General features: G+C 35.2%; 1 protein-coding gene across 1 annotated transcript in view; it reads left to right on the plus strand.

Moving 5' to 3' along the window:
* LOC307156972 (uncharacterized protein) overlaps nucleotides 1–22,225 on the plus strand; it is a gene marked incomplete at its 3' end in the record, with an annotated part of 98,486 nt that overhangs the window by 20,092 nt on the left and 56,169 nt on the right. Inside the window, exons 2-4 of the mRNA XM_079868701.1 lie at nucleotides 11,304–11,447; nucleotides 12,212–12,262; nucleotides 17,655–19,449. Of these exons, the coding sequence (XP_079724827.1) occupies nucleotides 11,304–11,447; nucleotides 12,212–12,262; nucleotides 17,655–19,449 (1,990 nt within the window). The remainder of the gene's footprint in view (nucleotides 1–11,303; nucleotides 11,448–12,211; nucleotides 12,263–17,654; nucleotides 19,450–22,225) is intronic.

Raw genomic sequence — 22,225 nt, forward strand, 5'->3', positions numbered from 1 at the left:
TACATGTTCCTCAAAATTGTGGCTCTTCCCAAACCCTGAGGCCAAGTGTACCACGCATCTCTTTTCAGGTATGGGATGTACAATGGATTCAGATTTATTTTTGATTTAATCAACAATGATTCCAAAAGGGTAGTTTTGGGACGGTCAAATCTGTTCAAATGTGGTCTTAAGACTTCAAAGGTTATCTGTCTTTTGATCGCTTTAACCCAATCCACTAGGGGCCACTCATCCTCAAGTTGACTCAGATTTGTGATTTGTCAATTTTTGTAAGAATTCATTTTTCTTTTGAATCGTCAATTTTTGTCTCTGTCCTTCATCATCAATGAATTATTTTTCTAACCAAAAATGATTTTTGATGCCTTTGGTTTGTCTTAATGCCTGTTTAAAGTCATTTTCTTCTTTTCTTTCTCTCGATTCCCTCCTATTCTATTCATCATAATGATCTCGTGCCCTGGTCAACATGTGTTTTCTTCCTCAAGCTTCAAAAAATATAATCAGTTGTTTAATTGCTATCACCTTTCTCCCTCCCTACTTCTTTATCTCAATCCAAATATACTTAGTTTGTTAGTATATTCATTCATACACCCGGGAGTTCATTCACACACATACATACTGTACATACACACACACAGTTATTTTTCCTTATAACAAATGGAGAGTTAATTCATTCCATTTCTGTTCAGTATGGGCTGTGTTTCCCTATCTGGATCACAGAATCTGCAATCTGGAACGTGACCAAACAGTCTACAAACCCAGTATCTGGGAGTGTTTTTATGAATTCTATATTTTCTTATATTCTTTATATTAATTTGCTTTTCATTGTCCATAGAATTTCATCAGTCTCGTCTCTCCATCTTTATAGATCAAACATAATATTCTCATACACTTTCACTGTCTCAGCTTCTCTCAGTCACTTATCTCAGTCTTATCTCAGGAGTGACTTCTCTTCTCTTAATTAGGGCAGTTCAAAGCAGCGTGGTCAGTGCCAACACAAAACAGCTCAAAGCAACACGGTTAATTTATCAGGCAGAGCAGTTAGTGGCAAAGCAAAAGAGTTTAACACAGCGCGATTAGTGTTACAGCAGAGCAGTTTAAAGTAGCGTAGTTAGTGACAAAGCAAAATAGTTTAACACAGCGCGATTAGTGTTAAAGCAGAGCAGTTTACAGCAGCGCAATCTGTGATCACAGCACAACCAAAAGAAACTTTATCTCTGGATCCTGGCCTTTTATAAATTTTCCTTAAAGCCAATTTTATGCTCCGGAATTTATTAAGCACTTTATCTTATCTAACTGACGCACTTCTTGCGTTTTTAAGCACTTCTTGCTTTATTTCGCACTTCCTGCGTTTATTTCGCACTTCCTGTGTTTGAGCACTTCTTGCTTTATTTCGAACTTCCTGCGTTTCGCACTTCCTGCGTTTATTTCGCACTTCCTGCGTTTAGGCACTTCTTGCCTTTTAAGCACTTCTTGCTTTATTTCGCACTTCCTGCGTTTCGCACTTCCTGCGTTTAGGCACTTCTTGCCTTTTAAGCACTTCTTGCTTTATTTCGCACTTCCTGCGTTTAGGCACTTCCTGCCTTTTAAGCACTTCTTGCTTTATTTCGCACTTCCTGCGTTTCGCACTTCCTGCGTTTAGGCACTTCTTGCCTTTTAAGCACTTCTTGCTTTAGGCCTACTTACGCATGCGCTCCTTCTCGAGACCTGGAAACTACCCTCCTTTTGATTCCTTTTCAATTTTAGGTTCTTTTTGGTGGGGTCTTTTATTTAAGGCTGTCACCACCCAGGCTCCTACCAGGAGCCACACAAAACAAATATATAAGCAAAAAGCTGCTTACCTTATTTTTATTGGCGCCTTTTGTTTTGTGAGGCTTCTGCCAGCACGCCCACCGTGGTTACCCCTATTCTAAGTCCTCAAATCGGGTCCCGAAGAAATCTCTCAAGAGTCGAATTTCCAGGTTTCAGAAGAAGTAACTTTATTGACAAGCAACAAAGTGAGATGCAGCTGTTCATCTGATCTGCAATGGTCAGAACCTCAGGTTTTATACCTTTTCTTATCACTAGGTAGCCAATTAGCTATCGAGATTTCGCTACCGTTAGCATCATCTTTCCCGGAGACATTATTCTATTGGTGGAAAAATCTTTGGTCATACCCATTTTCTAGAACATCTTTGGTCACATGATTCAATGCACCTGCAGTGTTGTCATACCATCCATCATTTTTAATTGACGTTTTTAGTACCATCTTATCAGCTACCCATACACATCTTCTCTCTGAGCTTGTTAGGTACTCTTTCATCCTCACAGCCCACTTGACCTAATTTAACCTGATGTATCCTGATTTAACCTGGGTTCTGACTGAGACACAGAAATACAGACTTTTACATGAGGCAAAGGAAAATCTCCAACACGCGCTCTCTCGTTTCATTCAAATACAACTTGCCGTCTTGCGTCTCCGTTTTCAATTGTATTGAAAATTAAATCGGAGTTGATTTATTGTTTACAGAGTTTGATAATACTGTTGTGATCATCTTGTCTGAACGATTGTTTTGTACGCTGTACATAATGGATTTATAAACAGACTGTTGCTGGCTGAACAGGATCTAAAATCGCGATAATCAAACACGGTTTTAATGATAATTCAATTTTAAACGATATTACTAACCGTCAGTACATTTTATCGTGGTTTATAGTGAAACCGGTAATCGTCCCATCCCTAGTTCTGACATGCTCTGACATTTGTGGTTATTTCTGTTACTTGTGACATTTTCATGGCTAAAGTCTAATTACACTGTATTCAGCACAAACTCTGCTACAATAATATATCAGCAGCATGTATGTAAAAGTTTGTAGTTTTGAGAAAATTACATTTATGCGTGGTTTGTGAAAATACAAAAAAAAAATCTCACTGAATAAGGCCATGAAACCCATACTGATTATTTCTTCACAAGACTTTTGAAAATTGTATGACGTAGCCTAGAATATTTGCTCTAAAACTATGTGAAAATCACCCTGACTGCTCATTCAGATAAGACAATATATTGATTTAAAAAATTTACGACGTGTTTTGTGTGAAAAAGCTTTATGCGGAGCTCATTAATATGTAAGGTTTTCACACCTGAGAAAGACAAAGACCCTCCCCTAACGGCCCTATTAGGAGCTATCAGGCCCTATCATTCTGAGCAACCATGCACAAAGAATTAGGAGATTTAAAAAAGAATGGCTTTTAGATTTTTTGGATTTATTTACAACACAACATAGTCCAAAGATACACAACAAATGCCAAAAAAGCACTTATTGAAACCAATGATCCAAAGACAGAGACCTTTGTGCTATTCCTAAAAACATTGTACATACCTTTCATTTCCAAGGTGTTTGATTTTCACTTTACCATGTTCATGTACAGAGACTTATGTGAATGTTGAAGTCAGCAGGACTCAGTGGCATCTGGGCCCTGAAAAAAAAAAAAGTGAACATACTGATATCAAGAGAAAGGCGTGCACGATTTTGGGAATAAATTTGAGATTTTTCTGGTTAAACTTGCTTTTTAAAATTCACAGAATACACACACACACAAATGTTTCTAATAATTATATAAAATATTATGAACACCAGGTTTGTTGTGCCTTGTAGGCATAAGCTATGCGCAGTGCTGGATAAAATAATAATAACAATAACCTACAGTATAGATAGCAGCCTATAAATCTTCCAAAAGATTTCAGTAACAACTACGCTAGAGAAAAATATATTGATTATCATGTTACTTCAAATGTTTCCATTCTTTATGATGATATGAAATGAGATAATAGTAAAAACATGAAGCCGTTTGCTTTTCAAACGCGACCGCGATCCAAAATATGATACATTCAAACGTGATTGCGCTCAAATATAAAACATTATGGTTACCATATACATATCTACGTTTGAGCAGATATCTACAAACACAGTAACAGTAAACACGGGTCTAAATATTATAATATTCACCATATATCTAGCAACAGTTCAACTGCAATGTGAAATTTATGCAACAACAGCAAACTAATATGTAAGAATTTCTTACCTTACATCTTTCTTGTCTTCAAATCGCGTTCTTCTTCTTCTGATGTAAATCCAATGTAAGCTCAGGCGCGTCTAAAAGCAGAGACTTGTGAAGTGTTTTGGTGTTTTGTTTTTGAGGTAGGCCTAATGAGCGCGATCGCGTTCCATGTGGAGATTTGCATGTGAATCTCTTTTGCGCTCGTGGGCGTGGTAAATTAAAAAATAATTAGGAAGCGTTTGAGAAGCTGGACATCTTGTTGGTTTTATACAAATTATTTAAACAGAGAATATTTGTTTTCAGTTTGAATCCGATCATTTAAAAGTACACACTTAAATGCTTATAAAGGTATATGGCTCATAAATGTGTGACAAGTATTCGCTGAGTTTTGTTTCAGTTTATAGACGTGCTCAAGAAAAAAAAGTTCACCGCTACGAGAGGCAGAACGCACACCCTGTTTATTTTCTTTATTTTACAAAAGCACAATGTTTTGATTTGATTGTAAGTGGACACATACAAAAGTAAAAATATCACAGATTCTTTTTTTATATTTCTTTTTTCTGTATGACCATAAATGACGGAGTAATTTAAGTTTATAGTTCTACAATGTGAAGAAAATCCAGCAAAAAGGTTTGCCGACCTCAGAGGGTTAATAGAACAGTGTCTGATTTTACAAAATGGTTAAATGGTTTAAAATGGTCTAAAAACCTTAATAAAAACTTCTGCAAGCAACTAGAACATTGACATAAAATTGCGGGTGTGTATTTGCTGCCTTTTACCGCTAAGAGGCGCTACAATCACAGACTTTGAAAAGTGTCCGTTTATTCTCTATTGCCTAATCAGCCGCGGCTTGTTGAGAGCTGGTAGCAGATCAATTCAAGTGAAACATTGTAGTTAAACGAACTCATAATCCCCAATACTGAAATTACAGTACAAATTTAGAACTGAAGCAAATGTAGGCTTCTATTATTGCATCAAATTTTAGCAAAGTAGGCTAAACGTTAACATTGTGTGCCCAGATTTTCTCTAGCTAGAAAGGCTATGCAAGTCAAGGTTATGCATCTTATACTTCGTGTTATTTTAATTTGTTAGTAGGCCTAGATTTATGAACTGGAACATAACAGTGAAATAATTTAACATAAATGATCGTAAAATTACTTGCTAACCGATGTTAGTCGGCAGCATTTGTGTTTTAGGATTAATGAAGAATTAAATAGGCTTATTGTAGGTTGTTATGATTAGCATTATTTTCTTTAATAAATAATGAAAACATTTCAACATAAACATTGCAATAGAAAAATGTCACATCTATGAGGCTTTGCGCAGCCTAAGCATAAAGCGATAAACTCATGCTCATATGAGAGTGTTCAGACGATAGCTGGGTGGTCAACGCTTTAACGTGTCTCTCTGTGCTTCAGACATTCTGACTTGATAAAACTGCATATTTCGCTGCGTGTCATCCACACCAATTACAAAAAATAACTGTAACAAATTATTTAGCCTTTGTTACTTCAAAGAAAAAGAATGCCTTGTTGAATTCACTTTACAATAAACCGATAAACAATAAAACGAGGTTGATCGCGAATTAAAGAGCTCTGTGTCTGCTGCTCACTCGCATTCATCTCTAGTTGGCATGAGTGCGTTTCATCAACAGTTCATGTTAGTAGTTATGATGATGTCATTCAGCTTGTGTCAAAATGATTTATGACCACATCGATGTCCATACAACGTATGAATGGGGATTGCAAAAATGCAGTTGGTTAAAAAAAAAGATCTCAGAGTGTTTCCTGAAGAGTTTCTCTCTCACATCAGTGTTTGACTAGCCTGGTTAAAACCAGACCATTCTCAGTAGTAACTGAGTTATGGTCTGGCAAAGCTTCATTAATAACTAATTTCCAAAGGGGTGTCACCAACGAACATTGCTCAAATGCCTCTGGGCGCAATTGGATAGACCTAAAACCAATCAGGGGTGCGTTTCCCAAAACCATAGTTGCTAACTGAGTTATTTTGGTATTATGGTACAATTTCCCATTGCCAACCAACTAATTTGCTAACAGGTTAGCAACTATGGTTTTGGGAAACGCACCCTTGAGCGATCGTCATCGTGTAAAGCCATATGCTGTGTCCCAATTCGCCTAAGTTACACTACGCCATAAAAGTATGTACTCTTTTTGTGAAGAAAAGGTATTTACTTTTGAATGTGTAGCAAAAAAGTAGGCAAGCTTTGGGACGTCGCTCAAATGCCTCTGGGTGCAATTGGATAGACCTAAAACCAATCAAGAGCGATCGTCATCGTGTAAAGCCCCCCTCAACATTATTGATTGGTGCCTCAATTTGGACGGATTAGAAATCGGCTTGAATGGGCTCTTTGCCAGACTACTTGCAGAGCAAATCTAAATTTGCCGGAAGTTGTCTGGGTTTTACCAGGCTAGTGTTTGACAGTCTCTGAGTCAGAAGGGAGTGTGTGTTCAGTGATCAGGATGAGACATTGTGAATGTTTTGTTAGTGTTGAATTTATTTCAAAGTACAATCTTAAAAGTTATTTATAGTTAAACGTTTAAATTATGTCTTTCAACAATAAAAGATGTTTTTGAATGAATTATTTAAAGTCTTAATAAAAACAAATATTCTACATCGGTGGTCTGTGGAAAAACTTGACTTGAACTTAAAGTATATTTTTTTATTTATCAGAGCTTTTGTTTTTTTTAAATATGAAGTGTCACACGTCATCTCACACATGTGAAATGTTCAATATATCCTTATTTAAGAAATTCAGAGAAAGACAAAGCGCAACATTTAGAACCTGTAATGCCTCAGGCCTTTATTAATATTAATAAATAAAATATGGTATATTTTCAGTTTGAAAATGACTTCCATAATATTTTCTTTTAGTAAAGCAATGCCTGGATCATAAAACACACAAAGTTTTGCGTTGTTGGTGAGACCTCGCAAAGATTACACCAATATTAGCTTTCTCGAACATTGCATGTTTGCACTATTCCTGAAACTTAGTAATCAACATGCATTTCTGTAGGACTGTCAAAAGAAAAATCATCTGGTTTAGTTGTATTTTAAAACACTGCTTTTTCTTAAAAACGTTGTGTCAGACGTATTTGGTAGCATGATTATCTTGTTTCATTGTGTATTAACTCCATATTTATCAGGCTGATATTTGTAGAAATAAGAAAAATAAATTTATAAAACAAAAAGGATCAGTTAATGGCTTTGTGTCAGAACACAACAGGTATGAAGATATGTTTGGTTTGAACTTTTTATTCTAACTTTAAAGCTAGATTATCCTTTGAAAAGTGTAATACAGTATTTGATTTTGGGGTAATCTGGAAAACTACCTTACACATGCAGTGTTTTCACCAATTGACCTGAGCCGTTGACCGTCCTCAATGCTGTCATTGTGTGAGGAACTGTTTGGAGTTTTGCAGCACCTATTTCTTTGCAAAAACATTGCATCAGACATGCTATATATCATATTTTTTACTTTATACTTGCAAGGAAATTAAATGAAATTGAACCTTTGTAGAAATAAGAAAAGTAAAGTACATTTTCTAAAAGAAAAAATACGAACGCTGGAAACTAGTGTCATTTAGCTTAATCTTTGGCTTTTAAGGGAAATTAAATATTCTCAGGAGACCCACTGACCCATGAAGTTACGACTTCTGAAGACCTCTCATGTGTAGATGTGTATGGTATTTTACGGATTAAGGATTAACTTTTAGGGTCTTTAACGAAAAAAAGCCTCCAAGATCGAGCAGGTCAAAGGGCATGTGTCCTGCTATAGTATCATCAGCTCTCCAGAAAGTCTGTTCATGCGGCCCCACAGACAGACAGCCTGTCAATCAACAAATGCTAACATTTTAAATTTCTACTAGGGCTGCACAATATATAGAAATATTGTGATATATAATATCGAAATATCGCAAATGTATATATCACGATACGCATATCGCAACACCTTGCAATAACTGGGGTCATGAACAAAAGACAAAGAGAAAATCACTCACTGCTCTTGGGTGAATAACTTTTGTAGCTTTAATAAGAATCAGTATATATTTAATTCATACAGTGATAACTAAGCAGTGTCCTGGCAACTCCTGGCAAATCCGCCATTATAATAGCAATCCGCCATGGAACAAGCGCACCTGCTCTTAACCCTCTGGGGACCAAAAACGCGCCCGCGCGTTTTGCTCGTTTTTTTTTTTTAGCAATGAAAATAAACACTAAATGCTCTGTTAATTTTGATCTTTCATTTTCGTGTAATACATCAATCGATCCTGTTCAGTTTCTATTTTTTTTTCTGTATACTCACAATAAAAATAAAGTGTTTTGCTTTTTGACAAATAAAGAAAAATTAAGATGATGCGATTTCTGCCTTCTCTCTGTCAGTAAACTCCCGTTTGAAACGCGTTCGAAAATGATCTATAACTCCGCGAAAATTCAGTCAAACAGGCAAACAGACCCACGGGCATAAAGCTTGAGATCGCATCTTTTAATTGAAGTCATTTATATAAAAAACAAATATTCTCAGCTTCTGTTATCTGTATAAAAAGAGAGCGACTCCAGTCGACCTCATTACGAGATGATTCACAGTAATTTGACCACTCCCCGGAGAGCGCGCGCTATTCAAATGCAAATTCTGAGAACCATTTCAGTCTGTGAAACGCCCCCACATCAGCTGTAAACAAAGCGCGTCGCGAGTGAGACATTATAGCCTTTATGGAGAAAAGTTTCCACAGTGGTGATGAGGAGAAATATCTCCTGATATGAGCAGCAGATCGCGCTGAGGAGTGAGGTAGGCTGTTTTCTTTTCTCAAGTGTGGAATAACGTTATGGAATAACGTTAGTGTAGGCCTATAAACCGCAAAAAGATGAATCGCATTTCTATAATATGACTCGCGTTTCTGTGAGATGAATGAAGGGTACATATTTGTAAAGAGTGTTTAGCCTAAATATGAATCGCGTGTCTGTGTGTGAAAGAATAAACTGCTTTGCCATAGCCTACTGAGATGAGTAAAAATCGACTGGAATATGTTGAAATAAAATGTATTTGTATAAGCAACGTAAATTAACATTTATATGCCCTGATATTTCAATAAAACAACGTTAGTCAGGCGTTAGTCACACTATTTTTGTCAAAAATAAAGTCATAGACTAAGATGTTAGATGTTCCAATGTTGGCTATATTCAAACTAATGAATACATATGATAAAATGTAGGCCTATAATCTTTTTTTTCTTTCTTTTTTTTTTTTTACAAAGAAAGAGTACACTTGCAATATTGTTGAAATTGTAATTATTGTTGTAATTGTAACATTTTTAATAAAATAGCTAAACATATTTACAAGATAGATGTAAGCGAAATCTTAAATGGTCAATATAAGTATTCTTCTAAATACATTGTCCTTGCATTGTGGCTCAGTCAGTGTCACACCTGAATGAATGGCTAATTATGCAGAGTCATTATGCAGAGTGGGTGGGACAACCCAGGTGTAAACTACTCCTTCACGCCCCCCTCGCATATTGGCTTTCCAAGCAAAACCTGTTTTACACCATTTAAATCAATGTATTTTTTTTTGTGAACGATAAAGCAAGACTATTTTCACATCATTTTGAAGCCAGTACTCAAAGGTACAACATCAATTAGACAAAAGTCTTGTGGACACATATTTAATATGTGTTTTGTGGTCTTAATTCAGCCACTTTCATTTTTATTTTTTCCAATAACCACGCATAAACATTATTCTCTTAAAAATACAAACATCTACATACACGTTGCCCGCATATTTTGGTGGCCCTGTTTGTGCTATATAGAGTGATTTTACACCTTTGCCATTAACATGTTTATAAATAACTGAAAAAAGCACAAATTTCAAGGCATGTCAGAACATCTCAAGGGCTCCAAAAACACCTTGGTCCCCAGAGGGTTAAGGTGAGACGGCAGGCAAAAACATTGATTTTTTATGCAGTGGTCAGTTTTGAGATTTTGGGCTAGTTTACTCCTTCAGTATGTGCTCTTTCAAGCTGCTATAAAGAAAACGTTGAAAATATACATTAAGATGTTTATTTTATTACATTTTGTTTACTTGCGGCAGTAAGTTTCTCCCGAATTTACCAGGAAGTTAGCATTCAAATGCGACACGCCGAGCTCCGTCTGTTTACTTAAGTCTGTCATGACCGGGATCATTGTAAAGCTCTGAGTCTCCTGCACAACGCTATGTAACCCAAATATGGGCATTTCCTTTCTATCAGTAACCAATCGTGAATGTCCAAAGGGGGATTTAAAGTTGACGACGATTTCTCATTTAGAGCTATTTAAATCTTTAACTGCCGTTTTCTCAAAATGAGTTTTTTGCGTTTTTTTTGTCATTCTCCAGTACATACTTCTCAGCCTATGTAGCACCTGTGTACACCAAACTTTCCAGTTATACACTTAGCAGTATTCTGAAGATATTTTCAGAGGGATTTTTTAATAAATCATTCCTGGCCTGATTTATGTGACATTTTAATAAAAAAAATATGGCGAAAATCTATTTTTTATGGCTATGGACAGTATATTTTGATTTCCTAGGTAATGAAAGCATATATCCTAAAATCCCTCTTAGTTTTTATTTTCATCTTGTGTGTAAACAAAATGAAAAAAGAATTTTACACCTGGCTTTATCATATGTTCAGATCTATCTACCGAACATAAATGCAAAATCGTGCATATTTAATGAGATAATGCCTAATTTGCATAATTAAACATACACATTTCTGAACCTTGTAATACATTTTTTTTATATACTTGTGTAAGTAATCAACTGAGGAAGTTTCATGGTGATATCTATTATAATTTTTTTTTACCCTATTCACCTGTAGTGTCTCGCCTTAAAGGGAATGTGAGATGTCGCTCTGATTGGTTTATTTCACGTTACACCCAAACCACACCTATGAGTAATGAAGCTACTTCAGACCAACCCATTTTAGATTTGCGTCGGGCACAAGAGTCATTTATCCCGCCGGTATAATAGCAACAGTACCCAGGACCCGCTCACAAAGTTACTTGCGTTTCGCACTTGATATTTGCGTTTCAGATCGTTAAAATAGGGCCCTTGATTTTTTTTTTACATCCCCCCAGTGGGGGACATAAATAATAAATAAATAATTTTTGACACATGCTATATTATAATCACTACTAGCAGTGTTGATGTGTACTCACTGGAAAGGTTAAAGTTGTGATTTAAGCGATGTAATTAATCTCTCTATCTCTATTCCAGGCCAGATGAGCAGCAATGCTCACACTGGAGTCAGTGTTGATGTGAAAGCTGAAACAGGAGCAACTGTAAATGCTCCTGTACTCACTGGAAACACCATCACAGGCCCAGTGACCTTCAACTACAGCTTAAACACTGCAGGACATGGTAATATAGTATATACAGTGTATATATATATATATATATATTGTATTTTCTTAGTGTTGCAGCCAGTCGCTGACGCGCTCAAACATAACTCCTCAAGTCCGTTCCGTTTATGTTTTTTATTGAATGTTGTGTGAATAATTGTACCTGAATTTCCATTGGTTTTATTGTCCTACCGTACAACAGGGAGGGTGATGGAGCTTTCAGTGAATAATCCCAAGCTGGTAAATGAGCGGTCAAAGAAAATATACGGCTGCACCTTGCTAGCCACTTTCAAAACAAACTCTAAACTCCGTGTTAGATTGAACCCATAAAACAGGTGCTGCAGTCACCTGATTGCTGGTGGGCGGGTTCAGTAACGCACACCTCCATGTTGCACTCATAGAAAAGCAAAACCAAAGCAATATTAAAGCAAAACAAAAGTCTGAATATAAACAAATACAACATAACCACACCAAACTATTATTAACAAAACACATTATCATAATTCGACTCAAACCATAATAAAGAAAGCAAGTCTGGCTCCAACATATATGTATATATATATATGTATATATATATATATATATATATATATATATATATATATATATATATACATATGTATATATATATAATAATGACTATAATACAATTCATATAATGAAAATATAATATAATAAATTGTAATGTTTAAAAATACACAATAACTGTGCTTTCTGAGACATACTGCTTATTAACAATCATGTATGAAATAATGCTTCAACTCATTTTCTCTTTCCTCACAGAGCCACAAAAAACCTTAGCGACGGAGACACCAGAGAAACAGTTAGAACAAGGTACAACCATCATTTCTTCATTATAGACGAGTAGTGATATGATCCACTTACTGTCAAAATGATTGATGGCCCTCTAATTGATTATGGGTTGACTTTTTGCCCTTGTCCTGACCTTGCCCTAGTGTTGACCTGGCCCTATTGGTGACCTTACCCTCTCGCTGACATTGTCACCTTTGACCTTGTATCCTACGGGGTTTGGAAATGACCTATGACCGTTGATTAATTGGTAAATGGGATTATTTATGACCTTGTGAGTATAAGGGGGTTCATTGTTTAATATTTGAACTTTGGCCCTGTTATAAAGGCAGAGTATAAGGGGATTCATTGTTTATTATTTGAGCTTTGAGATAATGGAAGTGATGAAGGGTTATTTTTGAGCTCTGACATCAGGATGTGTGTGATATACTAATGGAAGTTATTAGGGATTATTAACATATACTTTTAAAGAACAGCATGTTTTTCAACTTTAGTTAGTTTAATACAGCATTATTAGAAAACCTCTTTTTCTCACTTCCACTGCAATCCCCCTGTGCTATGGGATGTGGAGGGAGCTCCATGCTGATGCTTGCATGTGACACACATCCTGATATATATAATCCTAATAATTTCCATTAGTATATCACACACATCCTGATGTCAGAGCTAAAAAATAACCCTCATAACTTCCATTATATCAAAGTTCAAATATTAATCAATGGAAGCCCTATACTCCCAAGGTCATAAATAACCCCATTTTCATCAATGAACCCCCTTATACTCACAAGGTCATAAATAATCCCATTAACCAATTAATCAACGGTCAAAGGTCATTTCCACCCCCCCTGTAGGATACAAGGTCAAAGGTGACAATGTCAGCGAGAGGGTAAGGTCACCACTAGGGCAGGTCAACACTAGGGCAAGGTTAGGGCAAGGGCAAAAGGTCAACCCATCAATCAATTAGAGGGTCATCAATCATTTTGACAGTAGGTGGATCATAATTCTACTATTAGTGTACCACATAAAAGTCAAGGAAAGTATAACACAAATATGACAATCACAAATGGCAAAAGTGGGGATCTGGAGCTAGCGAATAGGTTAAATCAGTTTTTTTTCACGTTTTGAGGGGAATAGTGAGGATACTAATAGTGATGAAGGAACTTTGACATCAACTAATAACTTCTCCATCATGAGGCTGATATAAAGAAAATGTTTCAGAGTTGCAATACACATAAGAGTCCTGGGCCTGACAGCATCTGTGGACGAGTGTTAAAACTGTGCTGAGCAACTATCAACAGTTTTTACTCTGTTATTCCAAAGATCTTTAGACCAACACATAGTACCAACTATATGGAGAACTTCAACTATTATACCTTTTCCTAAAATCAATAAACCATTGGAACTTAGTGACTCTCAGCAAATTGCACTGACGTCTTTGGTATTTAAAAGCTTTGAAAGGCTTGTTAAAAGGAATGTAGTGTCAAAAACGCAATATATACACTAAAAAAAATTACTCTTTAAAATAACTTACATTATGGACAGTGGTTCCACACACGCAAATTCTTTTTTTATTAACATTAGTGGATTTTTTTTTAACCTATGTAAGCTCCTTGTGCTGTGACAACACAACTGAATGAGAAAGAACCTATGTGAAATAGTAATGTCCAACCAAATCAATGGAATTGCTTCCCTGTAACTTAAACTGGTTAAGTTTAGTGAACATGCTTTAGTTTATTTAAAACTGCACTGATAAATAAAGTGTGATGGATTTACATGATTTCTCAATTGAACTTCTAGACTATAGCTAGCTATTAACTAAAAAGAGCACTTATTAACATCTTAAATGCTAAGATTGATATGCTTCTTCAACCACAGGAGTAAAACTTCTTTGAATCAGTCCACAGCCTGACCAAATGCTCCACTCTTCTCCACAATGGTAACCCACTGTAATTAAAATGGTTCTAATTATTCCAATGTTAAACACATTGAACACTAAACATTAAACACAATTGAACACTAAACACTAAACACAATTACACACTATCAAGTCTTCCTCTTTTCTCATTTTCTAAAAAACGCATAAAATAACACTTAATTTCAACATTTATTCTCTCTTAATTCAGCTATATGCAAAGCATGCTGGGAACTAAGCCTCGCCCAGTTTCAGTTAATGCAACACAAATCATTCATGTAATCCAACACAAACGTATTAAGTAAACTTAAATTTTACATATATTTAAGCAGATTGAACACAATCAAATTAAGTTATTAGACAAAATGTATAGCAATTGTGTTGCAAGCTCATTTTAATGAAGCAATTTGAACAAGCAGCCAAAATTGTTTTTTTCTGTGCAATATATTAAAAGCATCCCAGAACAGACTTTCCAAAATACTAACAGAAATGAAAGACTTCGCCTTTAGATTAACTTTATATTTTCTAGCTCTGATGCCATGCACCTTGCCACCTTTTTCACACGCTGTCTTCATCCAATACGTTGGAAATTGTCAAATCCATTTTTTTATCGCAAAATTAAACCCTTTACATTAGTTTAACGATCGATAATTAAGTATAGTGGAAAATTATAATTAATTAAACGCGATACAATAGTGTTTTGGTGGTAAAAGAAATATATGTGTGTTACTTTAACATAAAATATTTGGGTAAAAAGAACAGTGCCACAAAACCATTTTTTGAGTGTATTGGATCCTTTGAAATTTGCATATCAGACAAACAAGGGAGTGGATGATGCAATTTTAACATTGTTGCATATTTTTTACTCATATCTTGAAGGTTCCAAAAATCACGTGTAAATCCTATTTGCTGACTTTTCCTCAGCTTTTAATAACATATTGCCATCTGTGTTAGTCGAAATATTAGCCACAGAGTTTAATCTAGATGGAGGACAGATTCTGTGGTTGCGAGACTTTTTAAGAAACAGAGTACAGCGAGTGAGTGTGGGTGGATCACTGTCGGAGAAACAAATTACTAATGTTGGATCCTCTCACCTCTACTGTTTATATTGTACACAAACAACTGTATAAGTGCCCATTCAGGGAGATATATAATCAAATTTGCAGATGACACTGCATTAGTTAGTCTCCTTCAGGGGGATGAGGACAGTCATGGACCTGTTTTAAATGAATTTATTTGTTGTTGTGTCAAACCTTAAGTTAAATATTTCAAAAACAAAGGAGATGTGTATTGATTTTAGGAAGGAGTCTTCAGTGAGTGTGACGACTGTTAAAGGGGAGCCAATTCAGAGTGTTAATGAGTATAAATATCTTGGGTTTGTCCTTGATCATAAACTGAGGTGGGATAAATGGACTGAAACTGTGAACAAAAAAGGACAGCAACTATACTTCCTTAGGAAGAGGTTGTTATTTAATGTAAGCGTCTCAATCCTAAGAGTGAAATGTGCTGTATAAATAAACTTGCCTTGCCTATACAGCCACTCTGGTGAAAACCGTGATGTCATCGTCCAGCTCAGTTCAGTTCTCATATAATGGTGTCAATGCAGGCAGATCAGTAATATTGATTAGGGATGTCCCGATACCACTTTTTGCCGAATGAGTCCGATACCGATACTTTCTTTTTTGGTACTCGCCGATACCGATACCGTAACCGATACCTGAATTTTCACTGCATTTGTAATTTTTAAATGTATTAGTAGATAAACCAAAATAATATAAATCATATTATTTGGCTTAATTTGTTCATCAAATATATATTTCTTTCAGTTATTTTCATGCTTAATTAAGCCTGCTAAAATGCATTGTATGAGCTTCTGTTACTGTCACTCTTCATTCTGCTCTATCATATTTTATCTTTCATTTAATAGCCACTGCACATATTTAGAGCAGCTCCAGCAGGGCTCAGTGCTGAGGATCGGGTCAGCGGTTCAAATGTTTGTCAAAACCAGTGAAATATCAATTATTTAATCCAATTTTGATACTACAACAAAAACTACCTGCCTAATTAATGTGAATTTAAAACAAGTAAGCAGTCAGTAACAAAATAAGAACAAACAATCGAATTACAAATAGGACAAATAAATACAATAGAACAAAGAAAGACTACAAATGAAATAAACAGTGTTTTTAGAGTTTTTCAGGTAGATCTAACAGGTACAGAAATTTGAATAAAGTAATCAAATGTGAAAAAAGCATATTCATTACTGTATAAATTATATATAGATGGATATTTTTGTAAAGTTGAAAAGGGTAGCCTATTTAGTCAAGAGCAGTGAGTATTTCTTTGTCCTTTGTTTGATTAACATTAAAACACAGAAGCAGGTTTATTAGACTGCTGCCCCTTTAAGACCGAACGCACGGACCGCATTTGAACATGTTACGTTCATTTGAGATATAACCGACTTTGTTTGCTATAGGATACTCGCCAAGACGGGCGTTTTTACATAATTTTGTGTGAATTCGTCAGTACAAGCGCAAGACGTGAAAGACAATAATTCAGTATTCGCGCGCTGAGAGAGCTGGTTTGCGGGGCGCGCGCTTTGGATGTTTGCGTTCTTGACCTGCACACGTCCTGTAATAATGTAGGGAACCACTCGTTGTACTTAAATCAGGTAACAGTTCATGTTTTACTTTACTTACATATACGATTTAGTTTTCATCCAAATAACATATGCTGAGTGAACGATCAGCAATCAAGAGCATTCAACATAAGTGCGCTCTCTCTCTCTCTCTCTCTCTCTCTCGTCAGTTAACGTTAATAATAAGCTACATGCCTCGTTTTATTTTCTTTGCCATTGACATCCGACTGAACAAACTTTTCACTGTTGTCTGTTTAAAGGGATGTGCTCGACCAGCTCGCGCGTCTATGCCTCAGTTCACCTCGACAAAGCACTCGCGGCGGCCAGTTTCGTTTCGCAAAATGTACGTAGTATCGGTGCGTGGTATCGGCGAATTTTTATGAGTACGAGTATATGAAGACAGTATCGGCCCGATCCCCGATGCCAGTATCGGTATCGGGCCATCCCTAATATTGATGAATATTAACCCTAATAACCCTAACCTAAGCCTACTACAGTACAGACTACATGTCTAGTTTGGTGTGCTAGATGTCAATGTTTAATCAAAAGGCTTTTAATAATGCCCGTCAGCATGACCTGAAGTTATTCAGGAATTTAAAAACTGAATACAACTGCATTCAAGTCAACATTAGTCAAGGTGTTTCCATCACCATATATGTTGTGAACTTCAGAATACTGTAAGATGTTGATGAAAACACAATTTCAGGACAAAGTGTGATTAATTTGAATACAGCAGAAGTGCAGTTTTATCATTATTTTTGTAATGGGAACTGCAGACCAGGTTACAAATTACAAATAGGTTTTATTAAGACTTTATGAAAAACATGATCACTTAGTCTTTGCTGTCTTTCTCCTCTTTTTTAAAGGTTCAACTGCAGATGACAGTCAAGCTACTCTTCATGATTACACAGAGGCCAGCCGCAGATTGAAGAACAAATTAAGACGGGACTACAAGCAGATATTGGTTGGTAATTCACAGACGGGTCATCAGGAATACCTGAACAAAATTTACACTGATTTATACGTGGTGGAGAATGAGACTGGAGGAAGAGAGAACGAGCACGAGGTGAGACTGATTGAATCAAATCACAACCGACCGACTGGCAAGGAGAAGCCAATCAAGTGTAATGACATGTTTAAACGAAACACAAAGGTACTGACGATGGGGATCGCAGGGGTAGGAAAAACTGTCTCTGTCAATAAATTCATCTTTGACTGGGCTGAAGAAAAAGAAAATCAGGATATAGCCTTCATTTTTCCTCTGCCGTTCCGTGAGCTAAACTTGATTACAGGGAATTGCAGTCTCATGGAACTGCTTCACGAACACTTCTTTAGTCCTAATAAACTGCCCTCTCTTCCTGAAGGTGATGGTAAGGTCTTGTTCATCTTTGATGGGCTGGATGAATGTCGCTTCCCTTTGAGATTTAAAGAGGGTGGCAGATTTACAGATGTTCACAAAAAAACAACAGTGAGTAAGATAATAACAAGCCTTATCAAGGCACATCTGGTTCCCTCTGCTCTCATCTGGATCACATCCAGACCAGCAGCAGCCAGTCTGATACCCCGAAGATACATTGATCAAGTGACAGAGGTGCGAGGATTTAACAATGAGCAGAAAGAGCAATACTTCAAAAATAACAGCAGTCCTGAGGTTGCTGAGAACCTCATCAGTCACATCAAGAAATCCAGGAGTCTGTACATCATGTGCCATATCCCCGTCTTCTGCTGGATCTCTCTTATTGTTCTTCAGCCTCTACTGGCTCGAGAGAGCAGTGACAAAACTCCAACAACTCTCACAGGGATGTACACAAGCTTCTTAATTTCTCAGCAGCAACAGATGAAAGAAAAATACAACCGTGATAACCCTGAACCTAAAGACAATGCAATGTCTTTTGATCAGATTATTCTGAAGCTTGGGAAACTGGCCTTTCAACAGCTGGAGAAAGGAAACCTGATTTTCTACAAAGAAGATCTTGAGGAATGTGGACTAGATGTCAGTGAAGGGTCAGTGTACTCTGGGTTATGCACTCGAATGTTTCAGGAGGAAAGGGCTTTTTCAGACACACACGTTTATAGCTTCGTACACCTCAGCGTACAGGAATGCCTCGCTGCTCTCTATGTGTTTTTTGTTAACAAAGACAAGAATGCAAACCCATTTTTCCCATTCTGGAAAAAAATGACACAGAAACTCTCCACAAAGCCACTGTTTCAGCTTCATAAGGCTGCAGTCGACAAGGCTTTAGAAAGCAAGAACGGACACCTGGACCTTTTCCTCCGGTTCCTCCTGGGTCTCTCACTGGAGTCCAATCAGAGTGACCTGAAGGAACTACTGCCAGGTCTGGAACGCAAAACAGAGAATGTTAAAGACACTGTTGACTATATCAAAAAGAAAATAGAGAATGAGAAATCAGTAGAAAGGACCATCAATCTCTTCCACTGCCTGACTGAACTAAAAGATGACTTTGTGGAGAAAATCCAGAAGACTCTGAGCTCAGGAAAACTTTCAGCACAGAATCTGTCCTCTGCTCAATGGTCTGGTCTGGTGTTTGTGCTCCTGATGTCAGAAGAGACTCAAGAGAAGTTTGAACTGCAGAAGTACAGAAGATCTGATGAAGCAGTGATGAGACTGCTGCCAGTGATCAAAAACACCAGAAGAGCACTGTAGGAGGCTTCTTTACTATAATTTATATACACTGTTAGTCATTTTAATTGGTCTTAATCTTACACAGGTAATTTGCTGGCCAAGACTCTTCAGAAAAAAAAAGAATAAATATAAATGTATCAATGAGTGTGATGATATTAAATACCAAAGTACCACCATTATCAGGCAGGTTGGGTCAGGCATCAGACAAAACTCAGCAACCTGAGGTTTACCCATTTTAATATTTCAAATTTGATCATAAATTAAAGAAACTGAAAATACTGGTTTTGATTTTATAGAGATTTTTTTTTTTTTTTACTTTGGATTTTTTTTATCTTTACTAGGGATGTACCGATACCACATTTCCCAGAACAAGTTCGATTCCAATACTTTCTGGTACTTGGCGATACCGAGTAACGATACAGAGTACCGATACCTGTATTTTCATTGCATTTGTCATTTTTTTTATGTATTTGGGTAGAGAAACCAAAATAACATAAATCATATGAGTTGGCTTAATTAGTTTAACAAATATATATTTCCTTCAGTTATTTCCATGCTTAAGCCTGTTAAAATGTATTGTATGATCTTCTATTACTCTCACTGTTTATTCTATTGCTCTATCATATTTTATCTTTGATTTAATAGCCCAGCACATATTTAGAGCAGCTCCAGCAGGGCTCAGTGCTGAGGATTGGGTCAGCGGTAAAAATAGATACCAGTAAAATATCACAATTCTCTATTACAATTTTGATACTACAGCAAAAACGACCTGCCTAATTAATGTCAATGTAAAACATTATTAAAGGATTAGTTCACTTTCAAAAAATTTTTTGCTGATAATTTACTCACCCTATAACAACTATTCAAATGTCCATCTAAATGCAGCTTCAAAGTCTCTACACGATCCCAGTCGAGAAATAAGGGTCTTATCTCGTGAAACGATCTGTCATTTTCTTTAAAAAAAAAAAAAAAAAAAAAAAAAAAATATATATATATATATATATATATATATAAAAAATTATGTATAAATTAAATTATATATAAAATTTGTCACCAAAAAAGTCATTCGGTTTAACCATGAATATATCTAAAATTATTAATTTGCAGATAATTATTCATGAAAAAAACTGATTTAACATTGATGTTGAGATAGTATATAGTGTTGAGATAGTATACAGAAGAAATATTAAATAACAAAAAAGTCATTCGGTTTAACCATGAATATATCTAAAATTATTAATTTGCAGATAATTATTCATGAAAAAAACTGATTTAACATTGATGTTGAGATAGTATATAGTGTTGAGATAGTATACAGAAGAAATATTAAATAAAACTAGAAAAAAAAAGTTTGTTGAGACAAACTTTAAGTTGGCTTGAGAAAGCCTGACCAGAGAGTTTGAAGAAGTTTAAATAAGTTAGAAGTTTAAAGTAGCTTCAAGTTAGATTGATAGATTAGTTAGAAAGAAATAATAGTTGGAAAGAAAGAAAGAAAGAAAGAAAGAAAGAAAGAAAGAAAGAAAGAAAGAAAGAAAAAGATTAGTTAGAAAGAAAGAAAGGATAGACAGAAATAAAGAAAACAGAGAAATAAGAAGGAATGGTAAGTAGAAAGAAAGAAAGATTAGTTAGAAAGAAAGAAAGAAAGAAAGAAAAGATTAGTTAGAAAGAAAGAAAGAAAAGATTAGTTAGAAAGAAAGAAAGAAAGAAAGTAAAAAGATTAGTTAGAAAGAAAGAAAGAAAAAAAGAAAGAAAGAAAAAAGATGAATTACTTCGAAAGAAAGAAAGAAAGTAAAAAGATTAGTTAGAAAGAAAGAAAGAAAGAAAGAAAGAAAAAAGATTAATTACTTTGAAAGAAAGAAAGAAAGAAAGAAAGAAAGAAAGTAAAAAGATTAGTTAGAAAGAAAGAAAGAAAGAAAGAAAAAAGATTAATTAGTTCGAAAGAAAGAAAGAAAGAAAAGATTAGTTAGAAAGAAAGAAAGAAAGAAAGAAAAAAAGAAAGAAAAAATTAATTAGTTAGAAAGAAAGAAAGAAAGAAAAGAAAGAAAAAGATTAATTAGTTAGAAAGAAAGAAAGAAAGAAAGAAAAAAAGATTAGTTAGAAAGAAAGAAAGAAAGAAAGAAAGAAGATTAGTAAGAAAGAAAGAAAGTAAAAAGATTTGTTAGAAAGAAAGAAAGAAAGAAAGAAAGAAAGAAAGTAAAAAGATTTGTTGGAAAGAAAGAAAGAAAGAAAGAAAGAAAGAAAGAAAAAAGATTAATTAGTTCGAAAGAAAGAAAGAAAGAAAGAAAAAAGATTAGTTAGAAAGAAAGAAAGAAAGAAAGAAGATTAGTTAGAAAGAAAGAAAGAAAGAAAGAAAGAAATAAAGAAAGATTAGTTAGAAATAAAGAGAAAGAAAGAAAGTAAAAAGATTAGTTAGAAAGAAAGAAAGAAAGAAAAGATTAGTTAGAAAGAAAGAAAGAAAGAAAAAAGATTAATTAGTTCGAAAGAAAGAAAGAAAGAAAAGATTAGTTAGAAAGAAAGAAAGAAAGAAAGAAAAAAAAAAAGAAAGAAAAAAGATTAATTAGTTAGAAAGAAAGAAAGAAAGAAAGAAAGAAAAGAAAGAAAAAAAGATTAATTAGTTAGAAAGAAAGAAAGAAAGAAAGAAAGATTAGTTAGAAAGAAAGAAAGAAAGAAAGAAAGAAGATTAGTTAGAAAGAAAGAAAGAAAGTAAAAAGATTTGTTAGAAAGAAGGAAAGAAAGAAAGAAAGTAAAAAGATTTGTTAGAAAGAAAGAAAGAAAGAAAGAAAGAAAAAAGAT

The sequence above is a fragment of the Squalius cephalus genome (genome assembly GCF_949319135.1).
Source record: "Squalius cephalus genome assembly, chromosome: 4".
NCBI classification, from domain to species: Eukaryota; Metazoa; Chordata; class Actinopteri; order Cypriniformes; family Leuciscidae; genus Squalius; species Squalius cephalus.